Source organism: Amphibalanus amphitrite, unplaced genomic scaffold (genome assembly GCF_019059575.1).
Source record: "Amphibalanus amphitrite isolate SeventyFive unplaced genomic scaffold, NRLGWU_Aamphi_draft 000283F_arrow, whole genome shotgun sequence".
NCBI classification, from domain to species: domain Eukaryota; kingdom Metazoa; phylum Arthropoda; class Thecostraca; order Balanomorpha; family Balanidae; genus Amphibalanus; species Amphibalanus amphitrite.
The window spans coordinates 231,830-244,784 of NW_024881778.1; the positions used below are offsets into that span (position 1 = coordinate 231,830).

Genomic DNA, 12,955 nt, shown 5'->3' on the forward strand with positions numbered 1-12,955 from the left:
TGTTGAAGGAAATTCTTTAAAATCGGAAATCACTCTTTTATAAATGAGCTCCAAGTCGAGCGAGACATAAAATACATTTAAACGAGGAGAAGGTCGCTGTGATTTTTTCGGAGGCATTCGTTAGCCGAGTCCCGCCTCTAGTACAAGTGGATGTGTGCGCGACCTCTATCAGTAATCACTGCCTGTCCCCGCCCCTGTGCATTGGTTACCGCCCCCACCCTCACCCAATGTCCCTCAGTAACCATTGCCTGTCCCTGCCCCTGTAGGTACATTGGTTATCGCCCCGCCCCCACCCAATGTCCCTCAGTAACCACTGCCTGTTCAGTCCACACCCTTCCACCTTACCTTACCTACAGCGCCGTCCACACCACAATACTCTCCCGTCCATTGTGGTTTATTTCTTAAATGAATTTATTAACTGTGTTTGTACAAATACATAATACATACGTTGTCATTTATAGCTAAGGTTCGTATAAATATTTACCTATAACCCCTCACTGTGCAATGTTCATCGCCTGATGTTGCACCACCTCGCCCAGCACTGCCTTGCACTCAAAATAGGGTGTGTTCAGCGGCAGCCGGCAGTATAAAGCATTCACTAAATATTTGCATACACATTGCAGTCATACATCAAGGCTTCAGTGGTCACACGCAGAGTTACACTTTGCAGCACTTCTCGCTACAAAAGGTACTTTTTACGAAGCAAAAATATGACCTAAAACAACATTCCTTACAAATCCTGTATACGTCTGCGGAGCTATGTCTGTATGCCGACTAGAAGCGCCTAATTAAAATCAGTGTCGCTGAGCACAACTGACAGCTTCAGTTGCTTTTTTCAGTCTCCCATCAGTGGGCCAGACGGCTGCCCATGGACAAAGGCGTGGACAGCTGACCAAGCCGGGCACTTCTCAGTCCAAACACAGGGCACCACGCGCTGAGGACGTCACCCAGTCGCACTGGTGCTGATGAAGTCATTTGACGCGCCTGTACTGGTGACGTCGCCTAGTACAGGTCGTCGTAATAGTCGTAGTCGTCGTATCCGCCGCCGTGGCCGCCGCCGTAGCCGCCGTGGCCGCCGTAGCCGCCGTGCTTCACGACGATTACACCGCCGCGGTCCCGCTTCTTACCGCCGCGACCGCGCCGCTTACCGCCGCCCTTCTTGCCGTCTGTCGGGGGAGAGGGGGAGTCAGACGGGGGAGAGGGAGAGAGGCAGCCTTCTTACCGTCTGTCGGGGGAGAGGGGAGAGTCAGACCAGGGGGGAGAGAGAGAGAGAGAGAGAGAGAGAGAGAGAGAGAGAGAGAAAGAAAGAAAGAGAAAGAGAGCCGCTTGTAGAGTTTCGAGTTCCTGATGGAGCTAAGTGCTAACGGAAGATTGGAGCTGCATTCCTGATAATTCACAGGCGTGCGTTTGTTATTCAGTAGACCCAAGTGATGCACAGTTCATCAAGTTTACGGACGAGTGTGCATCCGCGCAGTTGTCTTCTCCGCTGTGCCCTACCGACCGATTATTTTCCCCAAGCTCTGAGCGCTCCGTCCCGTCCATCGCTTGCAGTGCATGGTGCATTCCCGCCTCCTAACATCGACCCTTTTAAGGATGGCGCTCAATGAAATTTGCATTAATATGGCTTGAAGACTGAAGAGACATTGTTCAGGTACCGAATTTCGGAAAATTCCGTCTTTCCCCGAGGAATAATCGTGCAAGCTTGTAAGCCTGGTTCACGGCCGAGGCGGGCCTCCTTTTCTGCACTCGTGGCCTGCACGAATGCACCTATCTCTGACGTTCTCCAAAGTTTTGGTGGCTGCGGTTACCGGGAGACCAGTGCAGCCGCTGCCGCACAGTGGTCTCAGTCGATATCTGAGGGTGACCCCCGGCTGGTAACAGGGGGCTGGGGGGGGGGGGCGCCGGGGTGTCTGGTGAGTGCCCGGCTCCGCGCCGGTACATACCGGTCGGTCGGGGGCCGCCGCTCCCGGTTTTTGTCACCGATAGGTGTGCCGATCGAGGTCAGGTCACGGGGCACGCACCCGGTCGGCGCCGGCCGGTACCGGGCTCACGTGGGCCGATCGGAGGGCTGGTGGTGAGGATCGGATCACACTGAGGTGAGCCTTTCTGGCGCTCAGTGGCTCAGTGGGCACTGGGCACAGCTGCTCACGGCCGCAGCACGGCCCCGACTCTCCGTTCTCGGGATTGACTCCACACACATTTCTGCGTTTGGAGTCACTGTATTCAACACGCTCATCCATTCATAGCCAGTATCCTGTTATCGATTCATGACTGCTCCGGGAAACGTAAACAGATATTGAAATCAATAAATCAGTATATGATAGGTTATTGAATATTGACACAACGCATTTATTCAATGGCCACGCGTGAAGAGGAAATTGTCTTCTTTACCTCGGTGATGGTGTCAAGGTATGTATTATTTCGTCAAGTGTTCGTTAATCAAGTGAGAACTTCTGTATATTTTATTGTCTTTCAGACGAATAGCATTCATATCATTCCAATGACTACAAAATAATGACTATATGCATGCATGTATATAATTCATATAACCACATATGACGTTGACATTGTCTTTGTTTCCACCATCAATTTTCGTACTCAAATCAATTTTCATGGTCAAATTATGACTTGAGTGCGTTGATTTCGTAAGCATAATCGAATCATGCATGTATGTGGTTGCAACTAGAAAACGGGAAACCGGATTTCTCTCTTTTTCCCCCGGTCTTGTGGTGCATAGTTTTTCACGTAAAATGTAAAGCAGCTTCCTTCCAGCAAGCAACGAAGAAGACAATACTGAAGAGGATGATTTTTACGGTTATTGGGACTCCCACGAAGAAGCAAAAAAAAATATATCCCCCACTTTTACGACATTTTTTTATGTCCGTAAATATTTAACTCTGCTGGCTCCAAGACCTCTGTGCGAATCAGGCAGCAGAGCTCAAAGATGAGACATTGCCTCAGCGGCCGGAAGCTGTTTGGAAATACCCAATTGGCAATTAGTGCAACGCTTTTCACAGCAGAAAAACATGTGCATTGTGCTATTATAACGAATGGGCTGCTCTACTGGCCGTGCGGATTACATCTGACCAACAGCGGTGGACCCAGTTTGCTGGTTTGTAGTTTGTTGGTTAAGCTCACCACGAGCCCCACGCACTGATTCAATGGGAGGCTTATAGATGTCAGTCTTCGTTTACATTCCGACTCAATGACCCACGCATATTTTGACGTCACACTGACGTCATCTTAGGGACGAGTCAGGTAACATTGACGAGCTGCCTGCCTCAGTTCGGGGCCAGTTTTTACTGCCCGTGCTGTATGCGGGTGGTATGAGCACTGCGCGGCTGGGTCGGCACGCGTGAATGAAGCAGCAATGTCGTCCGCACATCGGCGGCCGGGTGCAGTGTTCCCATCAGCTATACGTTTGGCTGCCGTGTGTCGTCACATAGCGCAGCGGCGCGGTACGAACGGCTTTAACACAACTCTGACCGATCTAATGTTAGTATGTATATTGCAGATTTATGCTAGCTATGCCTCAACGGAACCGATTTCATACCCTTGATACGAGTGTATAGTCATATAGGTATTTTATGCATAGCTCAACTATAGAAAACGTCAAACTGCCAGCGTGACATGTTCTGCCAAGCTATATAACTATGTTTACATGGATGACGTAAAATTGGCATTGAACGGGCCGTTTATGGCCCATTGGCGGCGGAACATCTTCAATTAAGGTGGGGGGGGGACACTGCCGACTGTTGGTCCCACTCTTTCCATGCAACGCCCATAATAGGCTAATGTTAAAATCCCAGAATCAAAGGGGGCACGGTGCCCCGGTGCCCCTCCCCCCCGTTCCCGCGCCTATGGTGATGCCTTGAAAAAAGCCATAGAGTATGGATAACAAAATGTCAAGCATAGCTGGCAATAGGACACTTGTGATGTCTTTACTACTTATGCTTCTTGCTAGTTCTAAAATTTATAGATATTGTAAGGAAGGACGATTGGCACCGTGGTATGGGAAATTTGCATGCTGTAAGTTTACTCACTGTCGTACAGCCAGAACGGCGGGTAGTTGGACACGGCGTGGTGGTGGGTTTACTGTCCGTATTGGTGTACTCACTGTCGTACAGCCAGAAGGGCGGGTAGTTGGACACGGCGTGGTGGTGGGTTTACTGTCCGTATTGGTGTACTCACTGTCGTACAGCCAGAAGGGCGGGTAGTTGGACACGGCGTGGTGGTGGGTTTACTGTCCGTATTGGTGTACTCACTGTCGTACAGCCAGAACGGCGGGTAGTTGGACACGGCGTGGTGGTGGGTTTACTGTCCGTATTGGTGTACTCACTGTCGTACAGCCAGAACGGCGGGTAGTTGGACACGGCGTGGTGGTGGGTTTACTGTCCGTATTGGTGTACTCACTGTCGTACAGCCAGAAGGGCGGGTAGTTGGACACGGCGTGGTGGTGGGTTTACTGTCCGTATTGGTGTACTCACTGTCGTACAGCCAGAAGGGCGGGTAGTTGGACACGGCGTGGTGGTGGGTTTACTGTCCGTATTGGTGTACTCACTGTCGTACAGCCAGAACGGCGGGTAGTTGGACACGGCGTGGTGGTGGGTTTACTGTCCGTATTGGTGTACTCACTGTCGTACAGCCAGAACGGCGGGTAGTTGGACACGGCGTGGTGGTGGGTTTACTGTCCGTATTGGTGTACTCACTGTCGTACAGCCAGAAGGGCGGGTAGTTGGACACGGCGTGGTGGTGGGTTTACTGTCCGTATTGGTGTACTCACTGTCGTACAGCCAGAACGGCGGGTAGTTGGACACGGCGTGGTGGTGGGTTTACTGTCCGTATTGGTGTACTCACTGTCGTACAGCCAGAACGGCGGGTAGTTGGACACGGCGTGGTGGTGGGTTTACTGTCCGTATTGGTGTACTCACTGTCGTACAGCCAGAAGGGCGGGTAGTTGGACACGGCGTGGTGGTGGGTTTACTGTCCGTATTGGTGTACTCACTGTCGTACAGCCAGAACGGTGGGTAGTTGGACACGGCGTGGTGGTGGTTTTACTCTCCGTATTGGTGTACTCACTGTCGTACAGCCAGAAGGGCGGGTAGTTTGACACGGCGTGGTGGTGGGTTTACTGTCCGTATTGGTGTACTCACTGTCGTACAGCCAGAAGGGCGGGTAGTTGGACACGGCGTGGTGGTGGTTTTACTCTCCGTATTGGTGTACTCACTGTCGTACAGCCAGAAGGGCGGGTCGTTGGACACGGCGTGGTGGCGGGTTTACCGTCCGTATTGGTGTACTCACTGTCGTACAGCCAGAACGGCGGGTAGTTGGACACGGCGTGGTGGTGGGTTTACTGTCCGTATTGGTGTACTCACTGTCGTACAGCCAGAAGGGCGGGTAGTTGGACACGGCGTGGTGGTGGGTTTACTGTCCGTATTGGTGTACTCACTGTCGTACAGCCAGAAGGGCGGGTAGTTGGACACGGCGTGGCGGTGGGTTTGCTGTCCGTATTGGTGTACTCACTGTCGTACAGCCAGAAGGGCGGGTAGTTGGACACGGCGTGGCCCAGGCCGTAGTAGTGCCGCGTGTAGGCGTGCTTGACAAAGTGCTGAGGAGGGCCGCCGTACCCGTGGAAAAAGTTCTTGTTCCGGCCGCCAGCTGATGCGCGTGACGTCATCAGTGTGGCGATCACGGCGCAGCACAGCACCTGTAAGGAGGGGGGGGGGAGGTCAAAAGGTGCTGAGAGGCCACTGCCGGTGATACTTACTTTCTATATTATTTTATAGTGATCACCAAACCTGCAAGAATGATCACTTACGTGTCTTTCCCAATGGACTTTTTTCATTCTGAGTCCTGATATTTGACAAATGAAATGAACCAATAGTAACCCGAGCCCTGGTGGGGTCTGTTGGGGGGGTGGGGGGGGCTATTTTTGCCCCCTACCCCTCGTATCTCCGAAGCTACTGGGCGGATCCGCGAAGTTGAAACAGCGTTTGAAAGCCCGTCCGATTTGTTAAGGGAACTCCAATTTCATTGACCACAGGGTCACCGATGACGTCACAGGCCAGGTCAAAGATATAATGTTTTGCCGTTCGTGGGTCCTCTATAGGGAATGCGCTATAACATCGAGTAAAACGCATTTTATCGAAAATCATCTTCTCGATAGGGCGTCAGTTGCCTGGTACATAAGTTGCTATAAGAAGTCACTGATAATCCTACCAGGTCAGGTCACAGGTCAGGTCACCAAGAGTCAGCACATGAGCCCAATTTTACGAGGGCTGTGCGATGCATGTTTAATGGCCATTTTTTTCATTTCCAATCAATTTTGCTGGTCATAAGACCATCAGGAACGGTGTAGGTCACTTCCTGGTGGAGGGCAGGTCAATGTCAGGTCAAAAAAGGTAAAATTTTAAGGTTAATATGTTTGCATAAAATGGGTATTGATTCGATGCAGCTCGTCACGGCGAGTCTAATGGTGGTCTTTGTTTTGCGCTACGTTGTCTAGAATTGCTAAACATTGAGTTTGAATATTTGACGTCATCAGTTCTGAAGTTTTTTTTTTGCTATACCTAACTTGGCCAAAAAAGAGGGATCGATCTGAAATTTGGTATGTGAATAGAAGTCGGTAAGGGCTAACACATATATTCCGTTTTTTTTTTTCGAAAATCGAAAAACCTTTTGGATTTTTTGGCAATTATATTTTTTAAAAAATTGTTTTATTTTTGGGGGTTAAAATTCATAAAATTCAAAATTCGGAGATTTAAGTTTTGTAGCCCTGATAATTCTACACCTTTTATGCCTTAAACGTTTTTCTGTATCTTCAAAACTATAGGCCTGACAGCTGTTCTCGCGAAACCTTTTTTTGTCGAAAACGGCAGACCATGACGTCACTCTGACGTCATTTGCGGCCACGAATGCCTCCCTGTTCCATCGCCTACCCTCTGAGCCGATTTTCCGAAGTAGGTAGGTATATACTCACGGTAGTCCGAGCCCACGCCATGTCGTCTCCTCTGTCGGTGCCGCGGGCCGCTCTGTCTCCCCCGCTGCTCTCTCCACCGCCCTCTGCCTCCAGCTCGGTCCGACCCCGCTAACCAACTCCAGCCCGGTGTGCACTATCAGTCGCTTATATGTGACCCCGCGCCGCGAGGCCGGGCACTTTTTACACCCCCCCCCTCACCCCCTCAGCCGCGGCGGGGGACGGCGGCCCCCCGTGATGCACTGTCACCCCCCCCCCCCCCCCCACGGAATGAGAGCGCCACCGGTCATGAGGGAATGCGACGGCTGGAGGTCCTCGGCGCGCCGTCTGCCCGTCTCGGCGGGCCGCGGGGATGGACGGCTCTGCAGAGCTCCGCCGGTCGCCCCAGCTCGGGTTTTTGTGATCGAATCACGCGTCCGACCAGCCCCAGCAGCGGGCCAGTCACCATCAGCGACCACCCCGCTAAAACTTATCTGCCCATCGGCTCTGTACAACCGATGATATCGCGCGACTTTTTACTCAATCAGTAGTCGCATTCATTGCCTTATTGCATGCGGCATAAATATCCATTCAATGACAATACACGGGAGCGATTGTCATTACAGAGCTACACGGCCGCGGGCTGTGGCGGCCACGGGTCTTTGGTGTGGGTACTTTTGTTATTTGCAGTGTCTCGCAGCGGCCGATGATCGACTATTTCATGTGATGCAATGTAACTCCTATGCTAGTGTCAAGGCACCATGGGACAACTTCACACTCTTCTCTCTCTCTCTCTCTCTCTCTCTCTCTCTCTCTCTCTCTCTCTCTCTCTCTCTCTCTCTCTCTCTCTCTCTCTCTCTCTCTCTCTCTCTCTCTCTCTCTCTCTCTCTCTCTCTCTCTCTCTCTCTCTCTCTCTCTCTCTCTCTCTCTCTCTCTCTCTCTCTCTCTCTCTCTCTCTCTCTCTCTCTCTCTCTCCCCCCTCCCTCTTGTGTCTATATGCCCTTTATTTGACCATGAAGTTCGACGTAGTGCCACCGGACTGCCACGATAGGAACAAGTAGATTTTAATTTTTAGCTGCTCATTACATTAATTTGTTCGTATCAGCCCGAAGCCTAAAATGTGCTTTTACATTGCTGATGTCTTGTGGCTGATGTTAATGATACCATTGATTCCTGGAAAATATTCCTTATGCATGGATGAAGAAGCGGCTAAGTGTCATGCCCCCACAATAACTTTCAGGCTAGTGTTCAAGGTTTTCCTTGGGGCTTGCCGTTTGCATGGCTCACTAGCATAGGCGTAGGAACGTTTTCGAAAGTGGGGGGGCCAAGGTCCCAGAGGTCCAAAACCTAACCTACCCCCAAAATCCGATTTCTCCTCGGATTTCGACCACTTTGTTTTCGCAAACATGATCAGAGATAAAAAAAAAAAATCGAGACAAAAACAAAAACAAAATTGGTTAAAATTTCATGGAGACTCCCGTCCATAAACTCAAATTGATGGACGCGTTCCCCTGTCCTCCGCAGCCGTTGGCACCCATGCAAATTCCAGAGGCATCCAGCAACTTTTTCATTACGAGCAAGCGTGAAACGTGCAAAGCGAGTCTTTTCAATATACCTATAAAAATCAGCATGAACGGCCCAGCTAGGCTCAGCCAGACCTATAACGTTTTTAAGAGGTTTTATATCAGCGACCACTGCAACTGGGCTGATTGACTATCAGAGGCCGGTGTGGGACTTTTAGAGGTCGGTCTGGGCCATCAGAGGCCAGTTTAACCCTCGCATGACCGGACCTATAGTTTTTCTACATACGCGCCGGCCGAGGGGGCGGGGGGCGGGTACGACCCCCCTCGCCGTTGCGCCCTAGGTTGAGCTAGCGCGTCGCGGAAAAACGAGCGTGTGCGCCGTTACAAGACGCAGAGATCGATACCCAATTTTAAGGTTCTAGGTCAACCGGTGACCTCTGAGGTCAGGTCAAGTGCCTCAAGGCACGGTTCCGTTTTTGGTGAATAACTTCGCAAAAAACGGCCGCAGAGCCGCGATTTTGCCAGCATCGTGTTCGCCTCTCTCAGGCGCGTCGAATGATGTACTTTTTGTTTGGGTGAGGTAAACTGAGGGTGTTGACCACGGGTCAAGGTCAGGTCAGCGCCCCCAGGTCACGAAATTGGTCGAAGGAGGTCATGTCGCATATCATTCGATTCGGCAGGTCTTCCTGAGTCCATTGATGGCTTCCCCGACTCGCTAGCTCAATTTGATCGGTAGTTATTGACGACAAACTTATATGACCCTTATAACTTCATAAATGACGTCGCGCAAGGTCAACATTGCAAAAGTGACGCATCGAACCTTGCAAGGAGTGCATGAAAGATTCAGTGTGCTTGAGATAGTTGAAGATCGTTTACGGCGCCAGAAAAGTTTTCAGTTTATCCCCATTGACTTATACCTAATGGTGAGGTCACGAAAATGACCTTAGGAAAAATCCGAGATGTACAAGTTGTGAGACTCCTAATGGATACTAGGTCCTCCAAGGTTCATTTCCCTGTGAAATTTCCTCTGGCAGTGAGGGCGTTGCGAAGTTGCGACATCTGAAGACCATGCAGAGGTTCACTTATGACCTCATGGGTCAGTGACCTGATCTGACGCGAAAATGCGGTTGGTGTCAAAAGATCCGGCTTGATTCAAAGGTCAGGTATGCAAAGCTTCAGCTCTCTAGGTATCACCGGCGTGTTCGGAGCTATCGCGAAAAAAAAAACTATGGAGGGGCGGCACCCGCCGCCCCCCCCCCCCCCCCCATCAGCCGGTGAGGGTTGAGGCCCTCAGAGACCAGTACAGGGCCTGCAAAGGGCAGGATGAGACATTTAGATGCCGACTTGTGCCATCAGAGGCTAATGTGGGCCCTTACAGGCCAGCATGGGCCCTCAGAGGTCAGTGTGGGACCCTAAAATGCCGGCATGGGCCGGTGTTGGACCCCAGAGGCCAGCAGAAGGCCCTCAAAAACCAAGATGGGCCTCAGAGGCCAGCATCAGGTCTTCGGAATCCAGTGCAAGGCCCTCAGAGGCTAATGCGGGTCCTTGCAGGCCAGCATGGGCCCTTAGAGGTCAGTGTGGGGCCGTAACAGACCGGCATGGGCGGGACCTGGAACCTAGAGACCAGCGGAAGGCCCTCATAGGCCAAGGTGGGCCCTCAGAGGCCGATGCGGACCCTTAGAGACCGGCATAGGATCTTCAGAATCCAGTGCAGGGCCCTTAGAGGTCAATGTGGGACCCTAAAATACCAGCATGGGCCGGTGTTGGACCCCAGAGACCAGCAGAAGACCCTCAAAAACAAAGATGGGCCTCAGAGGCCGGCATCAGGTCTTCAGAATCCCGTACAATGCCCTCATAGGCTAATGACGGGTCCTTACAGGCCAGCATGGACCCTTAGAGGTCAGTGTGGGGCCCTAAAAGACCGGCATGGGCCGGCGTTGGACCTCTAAGGCCAAGATGGACCCTCAGAGGCCGATGCGGACCTTAGAGGCCGGCATCGGGTCTTCAGAAATCAGAATTCAGTGCAGGACCCTCAGAGGCACCTAAAGGTTAGTCTTGGGACCCCAGAGACAGAAATGAGGCCACCAGAGGCCGGTGTGAGGCCCTCAGACGCCGACTGGGCCCTTGAGGCCGGTTTAGGGGCCCTCAAATGAGGTCAATGTGGGTTCTCAGCGGTCAATGTCGGCGCTTGGCCGCCACTGAAGTGCCCTCCAAGATCAGTGTAGGACCCTCAAAGACTGGCTTGGGAGCTGTTAATAGCTAGCGTGGGATTCTTGAGCCTCGTGACAATCGAATAAGGGCCAGAGCCCCATACGCCCATGGGGGCCCGTTGGTTGTTTGGGGGGGGGCAAATGATATGATGGCCCCCTGATAAGCCTTTGGAGGGGGGAAGGGCATGGCCCTGATCCCCCCTCTGCGACCGCCACTGCACTGAAAGTGGAAGGGAAGGGGCAGATACAGACATTGCTGGCCCCCAGCCTGTTTGAGCCGAGGCGGGGGCATGGTCACCCTGGCCCCCAGCTAGTACGCCTTTGACGAACTATGCCGACCCCAAGCAGATCCGGTCAAGCGTTGGTCGTTTGTATACGCATTCTCCTGCACCGTGCTAGTATTGTCTTATACCTTTTCAGTGCTCGCTGTCCCGTGCCTCGTATTCAACAAAATGCTGTCACCAGGACCCACAGTCTTGTCTCTGATATGGTTTTCTTCATTGAGTGAAGGAAATTGCGGTCAATGACGCTGTAGAAACAAAAGGGAATCTTCATTAAAGGGCAAGCTGAATTGTTGTCAAGTTACCGGGTGGTAGCACTTATAGGTACAGACAGACACTTAAGTCAGCAAAAAGTGGGGGGGGCCATTTAACATTGCTGGCCCCCCCCCACCTCCGAAAGTGGGGGGGCCATGGCCCCCCCGGCCCCCCCTGTTCCTACGCCTATGCTCACTAGGCTCATTCCTTGTGGTTGTTTGCAGCGCATCCATAGCCAAGTGCAGCTAGGATAAAAATAGCTTCGCAGGACTTTCCATTCCATTATCGGCCAGTCATATGCTCAGTGGCATGGAACATCAGTGCAAAGTTTGTGTTACTTTAAAGCACATATTTTCATTGTCCGGTATGCATTGTTCCTGTGTCAGAAGTGTCGGCTGTTGACGGCTCCTGCTCCTGTTTAATTAGCCCACCTGGTTGTTGCCAGCTGTGTCTTCTCACACTGGCACCGGGCCCTGACCTGACCCGGTTCACCGCGCGCCGGCCGCCTGTTCCTAAGCCACGCGCCGCCGCGGGGGAGGGGTGACGACCCCCTACTCAGAGGTGACCGCCGCTAATTGATCACGTGACCGGCTACTGAGACCGATCACTGAGCGCCGCACCGGACTGTCGGCTGGGGGGGGAGTGGGGGGGGGGGGGGCTCCGGTGACTTCAATGAGTCGACTTCGAGCCTGCTCTGGGCCTCGCAGTTCGCTGGCTGTCTAAGCGACACAAGGCCACAGGCGGCAGAGCGGGTCACGGGTAGCCGAGCGGGCCCGCTCGGCATGGCAACGCAGTCCGACCTATAACGGACACAAAACCAGCGGGCTAAAATCACAACAGAGGTGTACGAAATGAACTCAAAGACTTTCCTTCCACTCGTCCGTAATTTGGCGTTTTAGTGACACGGAATTGAAATTCTAAAGAGCTCATTCGACATTCAGCCTCGATTGCGTGCATGTATATGCCATATGGAGAACAAGTCAGCGATTGTGACACTACTGATACCTACTGAACTTGAATGGACCTGTCACTTCCAACAGCTGAGCGTATCTCTCGTCATTCTCCATCTGCCTCGCGACAACTGCATATTTCTATCTTTATATCATGTTTATTTTATACGGTCGATTATAAAGCAAGAAAACTATTAGGTGCCTACTTATTACTTTGTAGATTCCATTTTACCCAGCTCTCACCCTTATTTAGGTATCCCATGAACCCTTAAAGAGGATGTGGAATTCATCAATATGGTATGTACCGATCTGTTAAAATAATGTGTGGACGACTTGCGAAGCATTTATTGCTTCAGGCCAAAACTTTTACCTTTATGACAGATGTTGTGCTCGTAGATGTTAGTGATTCTTTAGAATTAGGGTGGGGTACTTTTTGAGAAACAACTACTTGTAATTCTATGAAACCATTTTCATAGCGTAGGTACTACTGCTGACTTCATTTGTAGATAAACATACACTTGGCTCAGTATACGTTCTTGTTTAGCGGTGGGCGCCTCGGCTTGCGGTTTGACTTCAATATTGATCTCTTAAACTCGTGTTTATTGCACTTCAGGGTCACAGGAGGAACATTCCTATTATCTGGACTACATCACTGATGCTTATGTCTGTGATGATGAACGCAATATCTCCCTGAAGTGGCCTCAGGAGGTCAGCAGCTGCCCAGCTCACGGAGCCGGCAGATCACCGTGGCGCCCCACCCGGTCCGTTAGTCCGCCGCCGA

At 51.6% G+C, this 12,955-nt stretch overlaps 1 protein-coding gene across 1 annotated transcript; it reads right to left on the reverse strand.

Annotated features, from left to right (window-relative positions):
* Positions 1-375: 375 nt before the first annotated feature.
* LOC122387343 (interleukin enhancer-binding factor 3-like) lies at positions 376-7,000 on the reverse strand. Its single transcript, XM_043377459.1, has 3 exons — positions 6,980-7,000; positions 5,524-5,707; positions 376-1,166 (listed from the first exon to the last, which is right to left on the reverse strand). Exons 1-3 carry the CDS (start codon positions 6,998-7,000, stop codon positions 1,003-1,005), a joined length of 369 nt encoding a protein of 122 aa, XP_043233394.1. The 3' UTR covers positions 376-1,002.
* Positions 7,001-12,955: the final 5,955 nt, after the last annotated feature.